The 13,993-nt window shown below is 36.4% G+C and overlaps 1 protein-coding gene across 2 annotated transcripts in view; it reads left to right on the top strand.

Moving 5' to 3' along the window:
* The window catches only part of DNTT (DNA nucleotidylexotransferase), a 154,446-nt gene extending 141,862 nt beyond the window's left edge, over positions 1–12,584 (top strand). Inside the window, exon 11 of one of the 2 annotated variants that reach the window (XM_054832614.1) lies at positions 11,381–12,584. In XM_054832614.1, the coding sequence (XP_054688589.1) occupies positions 11,381–11,467 (87 nt within the window). In that variant the 3' untranslated portion in view covers positions 11,468–12,584. The remainder of the gene's footprint in view (positions 1–11,380) is intronic. The other variant, XM_054832615.1, reaches the window with a different exon arrangement.
* Positions 12,585–13,993: the final 1,409 nt, after the last annotated feature.

Here is a 13,993-nt window from a genome sequence, read left to right as displayed (position 1 = left end):
TTTACACAGTGCTGTGGAATATTATTATTGAACTTGATGAAATAGTTCACATTTCTAGCACAATTAGTACTTCAGCATTTATGTTCTATAATTATCATGAAATTGTACTGTTGATGGTCTCATTCATAAACATAGCATAAATATTTAGTAAAATGTCTAATTACAAGCAAAGCAAAAAGCATCAACACCCAGTCTTAAAACAAAACCTCTCAAAAAAAAAAAAAAAAGAAAGAACAAGAAAGGAAAAACACCTGAAAGTTGTTAGTCGTATTGCTTAGGAAAGTACTAGAAGATAGATGCTCAGATATTATAGCAATTCACAAAATGTAGATAGTGTGTGTTGACCATAATGAAGATAAATACTACTCAGAGTAAAATATTCTAATGGATAATTCCTACACAATTCCTTAGGGCTTGATTCTGTCATGTTTTTTTATCAAGCAGTGCCTTATTCCGAGAAGGCTGTCTCAGTGACCGGTGGTGAGTGAGCCGCCGTCCCCCTGAGGGTGGCTAGCAGGATGAATTTCAGCACCATGGGGAAGTTTCATTTGGCGATGTTACCTTCTGCCAGCACTCCTAGTGCACAAGATAGCCATTGAATACAACGATTTGAAACCTCTTCTATAGTGACAGGATTGTATGCATTTTTATCTGGAAATTGCTCTACTTAGACTTTTGGTTTTGGTTTTGCTTCCTCTATTCTTTCTCCTCCCTCTCCATAAAATCATTTAGCTCCCTGTGAAAGTTAGTGATTACAGTGATTCTTCTTAGCGCTTTGTCTACCCTAATGAGTCAGCTAATGATTTCAGAGAAGTAGCCGCCATTTTATGGATTGATGTTACATTGTATTCCCATACTTTCATTGTAGATTGAAGGCGCTCTACCTCATATTGCTCAGTGTACTGCAGGAATTTATGGATCTTCTGTAACACTTTCTTTACAGTTACTTTACACAGTTCTGGGTCTGTAACTGGTGTAAAATGCAAAGCTATTTGCTACACTGAAGCTCTGAGTAGATTTATGTTTTCCACCAAAGATGTACAACATTTCTTGTAAAGTTAACAATAGCACAGAGAAGGAAAAGAAGATAGCTGGCTTCCTGAACAATGCTTGCAAAGTATGTTTTCATCTTGGTCATTACAAGTTAATAAAGAGGGAGTGGAGCTGGTTGCAATGCTGAAGGTAGGCTACATAGCACAACATGATGGACTTGAATGACAGGTAGAAATCCTGGTGCAGGGGCTACACCCTTTTATCGATGGCCATAAATACATGGATTGAGGAGGCGCAAGTCTACCTGTTGAAAGAAAAGAGAATCATAATGTGGGTAAACATTGCTATCACCAAATTATGCTACTGAAGTCAATAATTTTTAAGTTTTGGTGGCAGCACTGGGATCCTGTTAGATATTTAGTTGGCGCTCCATATAGTACCATGTGTATTCCTTTTTGACACATAGCACATAAAATCACAGCCCCATCTTTGCTAGGGTTATGCTCACTGACTCGAATTATACGTGGTAAGGGTAGAAAATAGCATGGAGCTAGACACCCAAGAAGGATTTTAAAGAAATATGCTTGAGAGAGGCTAGCTTTTGCTCACATCATTTATATTATTATAAATCATACTAATCAAGTAATTTTTCTTTGTTAGTAAATTCAAATATAGACACAAGCATATGGTAATAACCTCAGCAAAATGTTTCTTTTCTTTGAAATCTGTTCCTTTTTACTGCCATGGAGAGTTTTCATGCATTTTCTCATAGGTTTCTTCAAACCTTGTGGCTTATACCTTTCAGACCTATTAGCTGGCCCAATTAATGCACAAGCTCTGTCTGCAAGAAATCACTCCAGAAAGTGATTGCTTTTGATAATGGGGAAGGTGGAAATATCTTTTTGCGAGTAAACAAGTTTTGAACAGGAAGCAATTGAAACACTTCAAGTTTGCAACATCCTTCCTCACCCTCCCTTGCAGCTGCTATTTTTGCTGAGTCACTTTGCAGGCACTACTTGCACCTTCCTCTCAGAAACCCACTCTCTCAGAAACCATTAAGATAAACCAAAACCAGGTTAATGTTTTTTATTCAATCTGCTGCAGGGCTTTATTAAGACCCAAAGAAGTTTATCTAGGTTATTGCTTTTCCCCCACCTTCTCTTTCCATTATTTTCTATTCTAGGCATCCTTTTGTTCTTGCTTTTTGGCTGGCTGGTCGTTGGAGTAAATTTGTGTGGTTCTGTAAATTTTGGTTGGAGTTAAATGTTCTGACTCATTTTACTGGAGATTTTAATCTGAGTTTACATCTACCTGAAAAAAACAGTTCAGAACTAAAATTCCACTGAAAATTTCTTTTCACTCTTTTCTTCAGTTTACCCTCCCTGACTTGTTATATGTGTTGCACTCATTCTCCATATGAAAGTGCTGAACAGCAGAAGCTCATTGGCACGTTCAGTATTGTAAGAAGTGTTAGCACAGGAAGCACCATTAGGAGGTCATGTTAAGTCAATCATTCAGTAACACTCTCCTCCACCCTGTTTTTTGTCTTTCGCTAGTCTGTTACTGACATCCTCCCTTTTGTCCTTCTCTCCTCCTTTATTTTTTACTTATTTTTAGAAGGTGTTACTAGCATCTCCATATTTATAATTCCAGGATAAACCTAATTGAAGTTGATGGGGATCAAGAACATAATAAACTCAAAGTGTTTATTTTGGGCCTTGCTATAACTTAATTGTCAATAAATAGAACATCCAACTACTTGTGCCATGGAGTGTATTTGGATAATTTTTCATCAGTCTGTATAATCTGATTACCTCTCTTCCGAGTGACCTTTCTGTGAGAAGATGTAAGTGCATAGCTAAAACAGAACATATGTTCTCCCTGCCTGTCTTGTCTTCTTTTGGGCCTTCCTGACTCAGTTTCTTTGACAGTGGTCCTTGTACTTGCTACATCCAAGAATTCCTAGACATCTGCATTCAGTGCATTGAGTGGCTGGCCTTGGAACTCGACATTTTGTTTGAACAATATGCTTTCCTTTCCAGAAACTGACTTTTCTGTGACCTCAGTGTTTTCAAGTTTTCTTTTGGTTGTGAGCTAATGGAGATATTCAGACTAGTGAGGCAGAGCAGGCTTCCCAGGTGAAAAGCAGCAGTAAACTTGCATGATTTCATAAGGCTTGTTTGCTAAGGTTCACCAGAAATCCATGCAGTTCACTGTAGTCAAATGAAAAAGCCTGTGACATTGGACTGTCTTTAATTTTGCACTGAGAAATTTCTTTTCTCCTCTTACTGAATTTGTGTACTGTCAGTCACAGGAACTAACATTTAACTCTTGAAAATAGGAAGCAATGGGAATTATATTGATATAAACCATCAGGTGTGTGCCTAAGGACTTTTAATTTCCAGTTGACAAAATCCATACAGCAGAATTGAATTACTGAATCATATGAACTTCTTCATATAGAATTGAGCCAGAAATATAGATGCTTTTCTACTGTAATAATTTTTTTTTTTTTTCAAAATTTTAACAGCTAAGGTAACATATTGCTTGCTTTCCGGCCTCTTTGTTCCTTCTTTTTTTCTCACCTTTCAGGCACATCTCATTTCTGCGTTTAAAGAATTTTGTAGTGCAAGCCCCAAAATTCTTTTCCTTGCAATTCTGATCATACAAAAAATGAAAATGTGACTAGTTCAAGCTTTCAAATGTCTGTTTATTTCTTTTCTCCTCAGTCTTGTGAGTTAGAAGAAACTGCTTGAGGCTATTGTCACATATTACACTTAATCATGTATCAAAAAACAATTTTATGTACTACTCTTACATTTTTAGGAAAAATTCACCAGTTGTTGTTTTAGCATTTATAGAAATTTTCCCATAAAATTGACAGTTATTTGAACCTATTCCAACTTGTTTGGTTTATTTCTAATTATTGTTATTTCTAACATTTTCACAGATTATAAACAATTTAATGCTATACATATTTATTGTCAGAATCTTGCTCTGAACTCAATAAAATATGAACATCATGTACAGAAGATAGCTGCAGTCAATATAAGAATTGCAGGAAATGTTACAACAAAAAGACTTCAATGTATTGTTTTGTGGACACGTATTGTGCAGACATTTTTGATACAATGATCAGACTCCCTTGTTAGCTGAATATCTTCGGCACTGTATGCAGGAGTTTAGGTCAATATAATCTGAAAATCATATATCATAAAATAATGAAATATATACCTACATTGTAAGGTATATGTTATAAAAGGCTGACATATTAAAAGTGGCATCTTCCTAAATGTTTCTGCAGTACTGGTATGACCTGTGTCCAGTGTTGGAGCATCAACACTTGTTCTAGCAAATATGTCCCAGTGGCAGAGAATAGATAGGGTAATGCTCAGGTCAGGTAAACATATGTGAACATTCCCACTGCCAATTATGTGGAAAGTATTTGTTATTTGATGGATGACTTATGTTTCTGCTTTCACAATTCTTTCTGCAAGCTCATTTTATTCATTTAATTAATAGCTATTTATTTTTTTACAGGGTATAAGTGTTATCTGAGCAAATGGAATCAGAGAAAAAGGGAGTGTGAGCAGTTTAATAGCTTTGCACCTTTAATCTAATAAGCCATCTTAGTATATTCTGTAAATTGTAGGTCTTTTGTGTTAAGGTGCACTGCTTCACTGAATGCAGTGGCCTTTCATACCTAGAGAAGTGCTTTCACATCTTAGAAGCTATTGCAAGCAATGTAAGTAGCATCATCTCTGCATTAGTTCCAAGTATCTGTAATTAAAAATCTTTAATTGACTTGGTATAAGCGATGACATATGTATTTGTCATGTTAATGACATCTTCACATGTTAAGATAAATTTAAGGGGCATTATGGTATCTTTTACTATGGCTGATTGAGCAAGTCCTGTTGTTACCATCATTCATTTACAATTGACTTCACTCACAGAACTTATTTTTAGAATGGTCTCTGTCTAAGCACAATGAACAGTTAAGTTCCAAGTTTGCAAATGACAGTCTGTCCTCTTCTTTTCTGTTGTTCATTTATCATTGTCATGCTTACTGCCACTGTAATAATTCCAGACATGTAAAGTGATGGGGGTTTGGACTGCTTGGTATATATCATTCAGTATACTGGAAATACTACGAAGTTAGATATTACCATATTGCCATTATATCTTCATTTTAATAATTTAAAATTATTATTATAAACTTATATGAATAGATGTCACATGTGAAAAACCATATAAAAATTAGTAAAAGAAAACCAAAATGAAATGAGAACAACCCTACCTATCCTATGCAAGACTTTGCCATTTTAAAGCATGCAACATTATCAGGATACAAAGAAAAGGTTAGAATAAATGTATATGTTAACGGCATTCCCAGATACTCGTTGAGAAGCAAAGTTGTATCAAACAGTTTTGTAATTTGTTAACAAGATACTGTTGGCAATATACTGTGTCTCCTCTTCCTCTCCCCCCAATTAATTTGATGAAACAGTATGTCAGAAGGAGTCCAGACAGACCTTAATGATTATGGCCCTTCAGGATCTTTTGCAAAAAGACAGGGGGTGCCTCCTGCACAATGTCATAGTTTTCCAAAGGATAATGAAATCCACTGGAGTATGACTGCATTCTTTCTGAATTAGAGCTGTACAGCAAATAAAAGTCAGCACTATGAGAAGAGTAGGAAAACTGGGATATGGAAGAAAATTGTTTGGTCTGTGAAAGGGCACGATTTTGCTATGACTTATTCAGGAATAATTCTCAAATAATGTATAAAGTGGAGCTGGGCCAGTAATCAACTAGGAAACTTCATAGTTAATTCTAGTTTCTCAGCTAATACCAAGCACAATAAGGATTTAAATAAAGAAATGAATCAAATTTCCATGTGTCTCATCTTCAGAACAGGGGGTTGCACATGTACATACTGTACATACGTTGTACATACCAACCTGGAGTATTTTGCTCTCCGGCAGATTCCGCTGGTTCAGAACCATTAAATCCTATTTTATTGGAGCTAACCACGTGGTACTACTGGCTTTTATTTTGAGGTACTTGTATTCAAACTAACTTCCTAAGTTCATCTTGAGATGGGGAAAATAGTAATGAAATGCCATGGTGACAGGCTGAGAGTTATTTATAGTATTACTCAATTATAATAGATTACTCAATTTGGTATTTTGCAATGGACTATTATTACTAAGCTATTTGGGAATAAACAGTAGAATATCAGTCTACTTAGAATCTGATTAAATGTGTGCCTTTCAAGAATGCTGAGATAATATTGATGGAGAGCATGAGTAGACTTGGTTTCGAGAACTTTGCACACACAAAGCTGGCAGAGCAGTTTCGGGCAGAGCAACAGCTTCTGTGTCTCCTGAGTGAGCAACCTCAGCAAAGTATTCTTTTGTTCAATGCGGTGTCAGGAGGTTGCTATCACTGCAGTATTTCTCCTTCCTGACCAAACAGTGGAAAGGAAGATGGATGGCCACAGTAGAGACAAGCGTGGGCTGGGTGTCTAAGCAGTATAGTTTTATTTCAAAAGCCTAAAGAGTTTATCTAGGCTCACTGAAAGTATGGGTTGCTTAATACACCAACAGTGCATATCCAGTGGCCTAAATTTTCATATAATAGCAAGATCCTTTGTGTTATGAAAATCAAGAATTTGTGCATAGTAATTTCCATTAACCTCTGATTTTTTGTGGATCTTTTCTTCTGCATCTTCACTGGACAAATGGCTAACCATATTTTAAGATTTCCTATCTTGATGTGTAGGGTCAACCTACTTATGTTGAATTCAAGAAATAGGTTAAAGAGACACATGGAGGTACTCCAAAAATGGAAGAGAGAAAGGGGTCTGAGGTACTTTCCAGTGCATTCAACTTTTTCCAATTATTTAAATGACATTTAAACAAAATCACTAAAACTGTTATTTGACACCCCACCCCCCACCACCCCCTAAAGAAATATGTGCTGTTGGCCAATTCTGATTTATATAAGTAAATCTAGAATTCTACATTATTGAGTAATGGTTTTGTTTTGCTAGCTTCATCGTATTAAAATGTGAGAAGAAACCAAGTGACAATGGTAGTATAACATCTGTTTGAACTTTGGCAGTGCCAGTTAGGATATCATCAAGCATTGCTAGCTCTGTGCCTTCACTCTCTGCTTCTCTTTTATCAAAAGTATTATTGACCATTAATGCCAAAATGAAAAATAAGAGATAGTAGTTCACATAAGAAAACATTTGGATGGCAGCTGTTCTACATTAGGTGTAGTTAATGGTCATGTTTGCAACCACAAATGTAATATTTACATCCATTGAAATAACAGAATTGATTAAATGGGATAAGAGCGGAGTGATACCAGCTGCTCCAGAGCATTGTTTTTGTAAGTTTGATTGATGTTGACTGGGTATGTCTTGGATCTGCTGAATATTAGTAAGAAGCTGAAAAAAATTCACAACTGGGGAAGCAGTTCATTACTTCTCTTGAGCAAAAAGAAAAGAAAAAAGGGAGAAAGAACAGTGGTGAATGCAATAATCAAATTTGCATCACTGTATAAGCTCTGCATAGATTGACAAAGAAGCAAAATCATAGGTTATGATTAACATTAATAACACTCACATTGCTAAAGCAGTTGGCAGATATCAGCTAGAGATTCATTTAGAAACATGGCTTGTAGCTACTGAGAATGGTATTCAGCATCAGATACTTTGTATTAGAAATTTTCCCTGTCAAGCAATTGAAATGAGTTTTGCTTGCAGAAAAACATAAAGTGACAGAACAAAAGAAATGGGATGCAATTTGGGGTCCCAGAGATATGAAGAGCTTCTATTAAAGAGTACCTATAACATCTGTCTGCAAGTGTAAGATCTTTTTTTCTTGTTTTACTTTTTTGCAGTAATGTACGTGTATGGATTGCCCTCTCTTGTTCTGAGTAATAGCAAAAGGAAAAAAAAAACAAACCAACAACAAACCCCAACCCAAGAAAACCCCTAAAAGCCTGTCTTCTCAGGACATACTCTAGGAAAAAAATATCTCCAGTAATGTTACCTGATGGGCAATTATCAATGTCTTCTTTCCTTTTCTTTTATTCTGTTCAATATTTTCTTTTCTACCAGTTTTTCTAGTCCTGTCTATATGAAAAAGGATCAATTTTCCCCTGGTCAGTAGTTGGGTTTTTTTTTGTAGGTTCCTTTTATTCCAGAATCTGACATTTGAACTTCCTCGGAAAAAGGAATATTTTTTGTGCTTTATAAGCAGTCTTTGCTGTTGCAGACACAACTTTGAGCTGACAGTTCATTATGGATACGCGATTGTTTTCAGCTTTTCATGCTCCAGCAATACTCTGTAGTTGTCTGGGGCACTGTCTCAGAGTCTAAATATTCATATGCTGAGAACTTCATGGTGGAGGATAAAATACCTTAGGAAACTGGAGGCTGTTTTTACAGTGCAAGTGTCAAAGCAAAAAGGCATACCATGTTTGTCCTGATTTGATTAAAAAAAAAAAAAAAAGTACCTGAAGCAATGAGCCATTATTCCCTGAAATTCCTGATATGGTGTGTTTGAATATGAAAATTATCTTATATAAGTGGAATTCATTATGGAAAGTGAAAACAACTTCATAGACTTTGTTAAGCATTTTTACCGTGCACTCGAGTAACAAATCTCTGATCCATAGGAAATGTCTCACTGCCTGAAATCAATGCCTTTATAGTAGAGCTGAATACAATGTATACTAACCTCACTGCGAAAGACTATTTCAGTGGGTTCGGTTTGGGTAAAGTGTGATTGGCACACAACAGTTCTGCAAATGCAGATCTGGGGAATGTAAATGCCAAGGAGTTAATGTGATAAGCAAGTAGCTTCTGAGCACGGCAAGGCACCATTTGTGAAGACTGCACTGTAGGTATTGATACAGGACATTACAGAAACAGATACAATTTTAAAAGTTACTTTCTGATTCTGTAATACATTTTTATTAGTAATACATAACATTACTTCATGTTGCCATAATTACCATTGACTCTAATTATTTGCCTATTAAGATTGTGTTTGTCTAATTAAAGATGAACTGTCTCCAGATAAAATAGTGAAAATGTTCCTTATTAATTCACTGTATAGCAATAATTTGCTAAGAAAGATAAATGACTTTGAATGGATTCAAGAGGATATCAGCCAGAACTGCTCTTAAATGCCTACTATGCTGGTTGGGAACTCTGGAAGAGCAGAATCAGAACCTCACATTCTGTCCTTTCTGTCCTCCCAAGCTCAAGGGAACACTGATGGCCTCTCGCTCTATTCACTCAGGAGCATCTAACCTCTACCATTCAATTTAGTCTTCATAACCTTTCTAGCACAGTTAAACTGGCTTTCATTCTACTTTGTGGCATTGAAAGATAGCTGTTAGGAAAGCTGCCAGCCTGACTACTCTGGCTGTTGAAGCTGAACAGTGTGAATGAAAGATGGGCTTTTTCTGTAGAGCTGGACTTCAAATTTCAAATGCCCCTGCAATGAAATGGAAACAGGTTTCTGATTTGGTTGAATCCCTGAGTCCAGCTGACAGTTAATGTTACATTTAACTTCAGGGGTTCACTTTATTATGCCTTGGCAAAACTGTGGCTCTCGACAGGACTTGAGATGTGGATGAGGCACTGAAAAGAGTGGGACTGGTGGAGAATAGCAATAAGCCAGTAGGTACCCACTGATGAGGTGCATGTTATTGATGCCCAAGCATATTTCAGGGGTAGCATGAGGCTGCCCTGGCCCCAGTGGTTTTTTTGCTTATTCTTTCTGGCTGACCATACTTTCTGTTTTCCTTCCATTGGTGCAGCAGCTTAGACAGCATTACATAGCCTTCACGTGCTCTGGTGCCATAGAGCTTGGCCAACCTGCATCCCTAAGTCTTTCCTATCAATGTTGATCATCTTCTCCGGTGGCTGACAAGTAACAGGGGTGTTGAAAGGAGAAAGAGTGGAGTGTCAGTCACCAAAAGCAGGATGTATGCACCTGTTCAATAATCTGCCTGCCTGCTGCTTTCCGAGTCCCTTGATTTATCTGACCTCAGTGGGAATAAGAGACAGGGAGCACCATCCAGATCAGGGAGTGAAGGAGAGCAAGAAGGAGAGAACACAGAGGAATAAGAAGGAAAAGTTATGAATTTCTGGTGCCAGAAGTTGTTCCATCATACCATGGGCCTGCTCTGATCTAGTTAAGGACTCTTCTTCCTGACCCGTTCCCAGGGGTATGCTGGACAGCACAGCCCTCCTGGATGCAGCAGCTGGCAGCTGAGAAAGCAGTAGTGCTGGCATAAACGTTCCTAAACTTTACGGTAGTCACAGATTTTCCCAACTACATGGAATTCATCAGTGGGGAGTTGTCTAGAGAGATTCTCCTCTTTCACAGTAGAAAGTAAATCTAGAAGATTATGAAACCTTAACCCTGAAGTTTTCATGACAGTGGAGTTTGAGATTGTTCAGAGCTGAACAATCAGAGACTTAACTTCAAATGGTTCAGGAACCGCTGAAATATTAAGTATTCTTTTTCAACAGAAATGAGTTCGTTCTTGCTTTCAAACTCCTCAAAACAGTGAGGTTTCACTGTTTTAATGTTCATCTACCTTAGCAGCTTTTAAAATTAATATCATACTTCAGTGACGAAAGGAATGCACTTCACTATATTGACCATCTTAGGGGAGGTACAGCTTGTGGGAGGTTCCTGTGCAAGAATACTATCCTGCATTATCAGAAGCACAGATATGAAAAGACAAAACTGATTTTTACTGTAATATGTTCATTAGGAGTGTGTGTGTGTAAAACAACAATTGCAGTTGTTGATCCCTCATTTTCAGCTTGCTTTTTTTCCAAATGGAATATTTTGTCTTTTCAGATAAGCCTTCTTTAAGTATTAGAAATTTGGAAAGCATCGATGCTTTTAATGCTTGGCTATTAATAATTAGTGTGACCACTGAATCAGGTTGAATTCATTTACGGAGACCATTACTATATTAATTTAAAACCATTGATGATTTTATTAAGAAAGTCAAGCTATTGACCCTCATGGAAGGGAAATGTAGGTTTTATTTGAGTTCTAGTCCTAATACTTGTGCACAGAGTCTTGAAAAAGTAAATCAAAACAAAGAGTTTTAAACTGGTCATTAGAACTGAAAGCATCGAGCAGCATTAGAATTATTTTTTAACTTGCTTTCACATTTCAAGGTCAGCACACTGATGAAGACATTGTATTCTGTAGAGGATACAATGGGAAGAACTGTCAAAAATTAACTCCTTTTAAACAGCAAAATACATTAATTGAAATTTCCCTCTAACATCCTTATTGACTACTTTTTTTTTTTTTTTTTTATTCTTTCACAGAGGATCTTTCTCAAAGCTGGAAGTGAGGAAGAAATCTTTGCACATCTTGGCTTGGATTATGTCGAACCATGGGAAAGGAATGCTTAAAATGATTTGGCAGTGTACATTCATCAGTTGACAGCAATGGTCTTTCTGCCTAACCTGCAGACTGATTTAGGTATATATATTATATGCATCTCTATGACAACTAAAAAAAATTTAAAATATATTAGTTACAAGCTATTATACATGCTGATATTTCTAGAGAAGAAGAGTTTAAATTCTACATGGGAATGACAAGATAGAGCTTGTTTTTTGGGGAAAACTTGAAACTGGTATGATTTTTGCTTGTGATAGGAATTTAACATTCCCGTGAATAATACTTGCCTGTTAAAATACTGTCAGCTATGACAATACCTAAATAATACAAAATATTTGAGCTGAGTTAAAAAAATTACTGAAACTCATGCTTATCTTTAACTGTATTTCTTAAGTATTTTGCTGAATCCATATATAAAATTGCTGCTGTATATAAGGCTTAATGACCTAGGCAGTAATTAGTCTGGCAGTCTCAGCAAGTTGAAGTTTCAGCTGTAATATTTTTCCAGGTGGGGCACCTCTCTACAAAAACCATAAACAAGTTGCAGTGAGTTAAAAACATTTCACAGGAAGGGATTTGGAGAAGTAAAAGTGGAATAACTCAGTAGCAATCTTGAATCGAGAGGAAAAAATACTGTAAGTTTGGATTACTGATTTGGACCAAAGAAAATATAAGTGGTGATGTGATGATCCTCAATTGGTAATTTGAATTATAACTTGCATGAAAACAACTGCTTTAGCTGTCAGGCTCGTGGCTGCTCTGGGGTGAGAGCTTTTAATTGTCTGTGCTCAAATTAGGTAGCTGGAAATTTATTTATTAGTAGATTATATGCATTGGAATGGAAGTTTACCTGAGCTGTTTGGCTATTGGTTGCTCTAGGATGGTATTCCCTCTTTTTTGGTCAGAAATTAATCGGAGATGTGAGAGACTTTCTGATAAAAGTAATCCTATAAGAGATTTTAGTTTCAGAAAATTTCCAGGTAGCTCTTGTGACTGGAGTGATAATGAAGAATTTGTAATACATTTATCCTTTAATGAACAAGGTCATTTGGTGCTTTAGTACATGAAGTTACTTACTGACCATTCATTTGTCATTTGTAGAATAAAGGTGATTAAGAACACCAAGACTGGTCAAATCATTTTATTTCTTAAAAGCTTGAACTTTTTTTCCCTGTTAAGGCTGATTTCACATCTTGGCATGACAGGCGGAGAAACGCAGGGCAGGACTGTGCACAACAATTATTACTGACAGTAATGGCTTTTCATATTCAAACAATGGCAATACTCCATGGCAACAGAGACTTGGAGTTTCTACACATACATAAAATATGCCAATTTTTAGAAATGTAGTGCTTAACTACAGGATGAATGACTTAAAGTGCAGGTGCCAAAGCTATTGCTGGTAAGAGAAAATTAAATAGGAACTTCTGAGAAGCTGCTTCCCCAAAGAATGATTTTATTAGTACAGTAGACAGGATAGTACAAGTATTAGCAAAACTTCCAATGTACAGTTTTATATGCAACCACCTCTTTCTGGTTGTTAAAACAGGTAGTAGCTGTATTTTTGTGAGATGTATTAATTCATTATTGTGGTTGCACTCAGTACTATAAAACCACTTCGAAAATATCAGTTCACATTAAATTATAATTATTTTTGCCTAGATCTTTTAGGATACAGTTTATCATCCCACTTTCTATCTCCTCTACTGTATTCATGAAAAATACTCTTATCCAATTTTATGCATTTAGTCACCAGGGTAAAATGTTACAGGACCAGGTCCAAAAGTGATTGTAGGAAAATGAAGCATATTTCTGAACAAAGGATCAGGTTTTGCTACAAGGACCTCATTCAATAAACACACCCATCTGGCTCACAGGTAGTGGGGAGATTTCCTAAGCTTTAGCAAACAACCTGAAATAAAAGCTAAACAAGAATGGCTTTATCAGACTTACTGCAAGAAATGCATGCTATGCTATGAATCCATTCTATAATATGTGATAATCCTAATTCTACGGTACGAGCGATTTAAATTCTGTAATTTAAACCTAAGTTGATGCCATTAGTAGAAATGTAGACAAGACTTTTTCTACCACATGGAGTTACATGACAGTTCTGGTACTAAGCAAAAAAGTATGCTGCTTTTGTTTACTCGTTCCGTTCAACTGAGGAATGGACTTTTAAGAGAACTGCATCACAAACTATTCTAAAACCTCAGTCAGAGAAATGTGATAACAGCATAGAGTTTTCTTCTTGCCTGTGCCAATAAAACCGTCCTTCTTAAGTGCAGTTTTGCTAACTGAGCTGAAAATATAACACTGCTTTCTAAATTGCTCTAACTAGAAAGCACTGGCATTGCTTCCTGCTTTATTGTGCTGATGTATGAAGCACCTTCTCTGTGTTTTGCATCAGGATGCTGACACTTAAGTAGCAATGACATTTTTCAGTCCTAGTGGAAGGGAACAAAACCTACCGTACCTTATCTAAATATACTCACTACTTGGCCAACATTTATCAGAAATTATACATTCCACTT

This window comes from Grus americana, chromosome 7, assembly GCF_028858705.1.
Source record: "Grus americana isolate bGruAme1 chromosome 7, bGruAme1.mat, whole genome shotgun sequence".
NCBI lineage: Eukaryota > Metazoa > Chordata > Aves > Gruiformes > Gruidae > Grus > Grus americana.
Note: the sequence above shows the minus strand (reverse complement) of the source record. Positions and strands in the feature narration are given on the sequence as shown.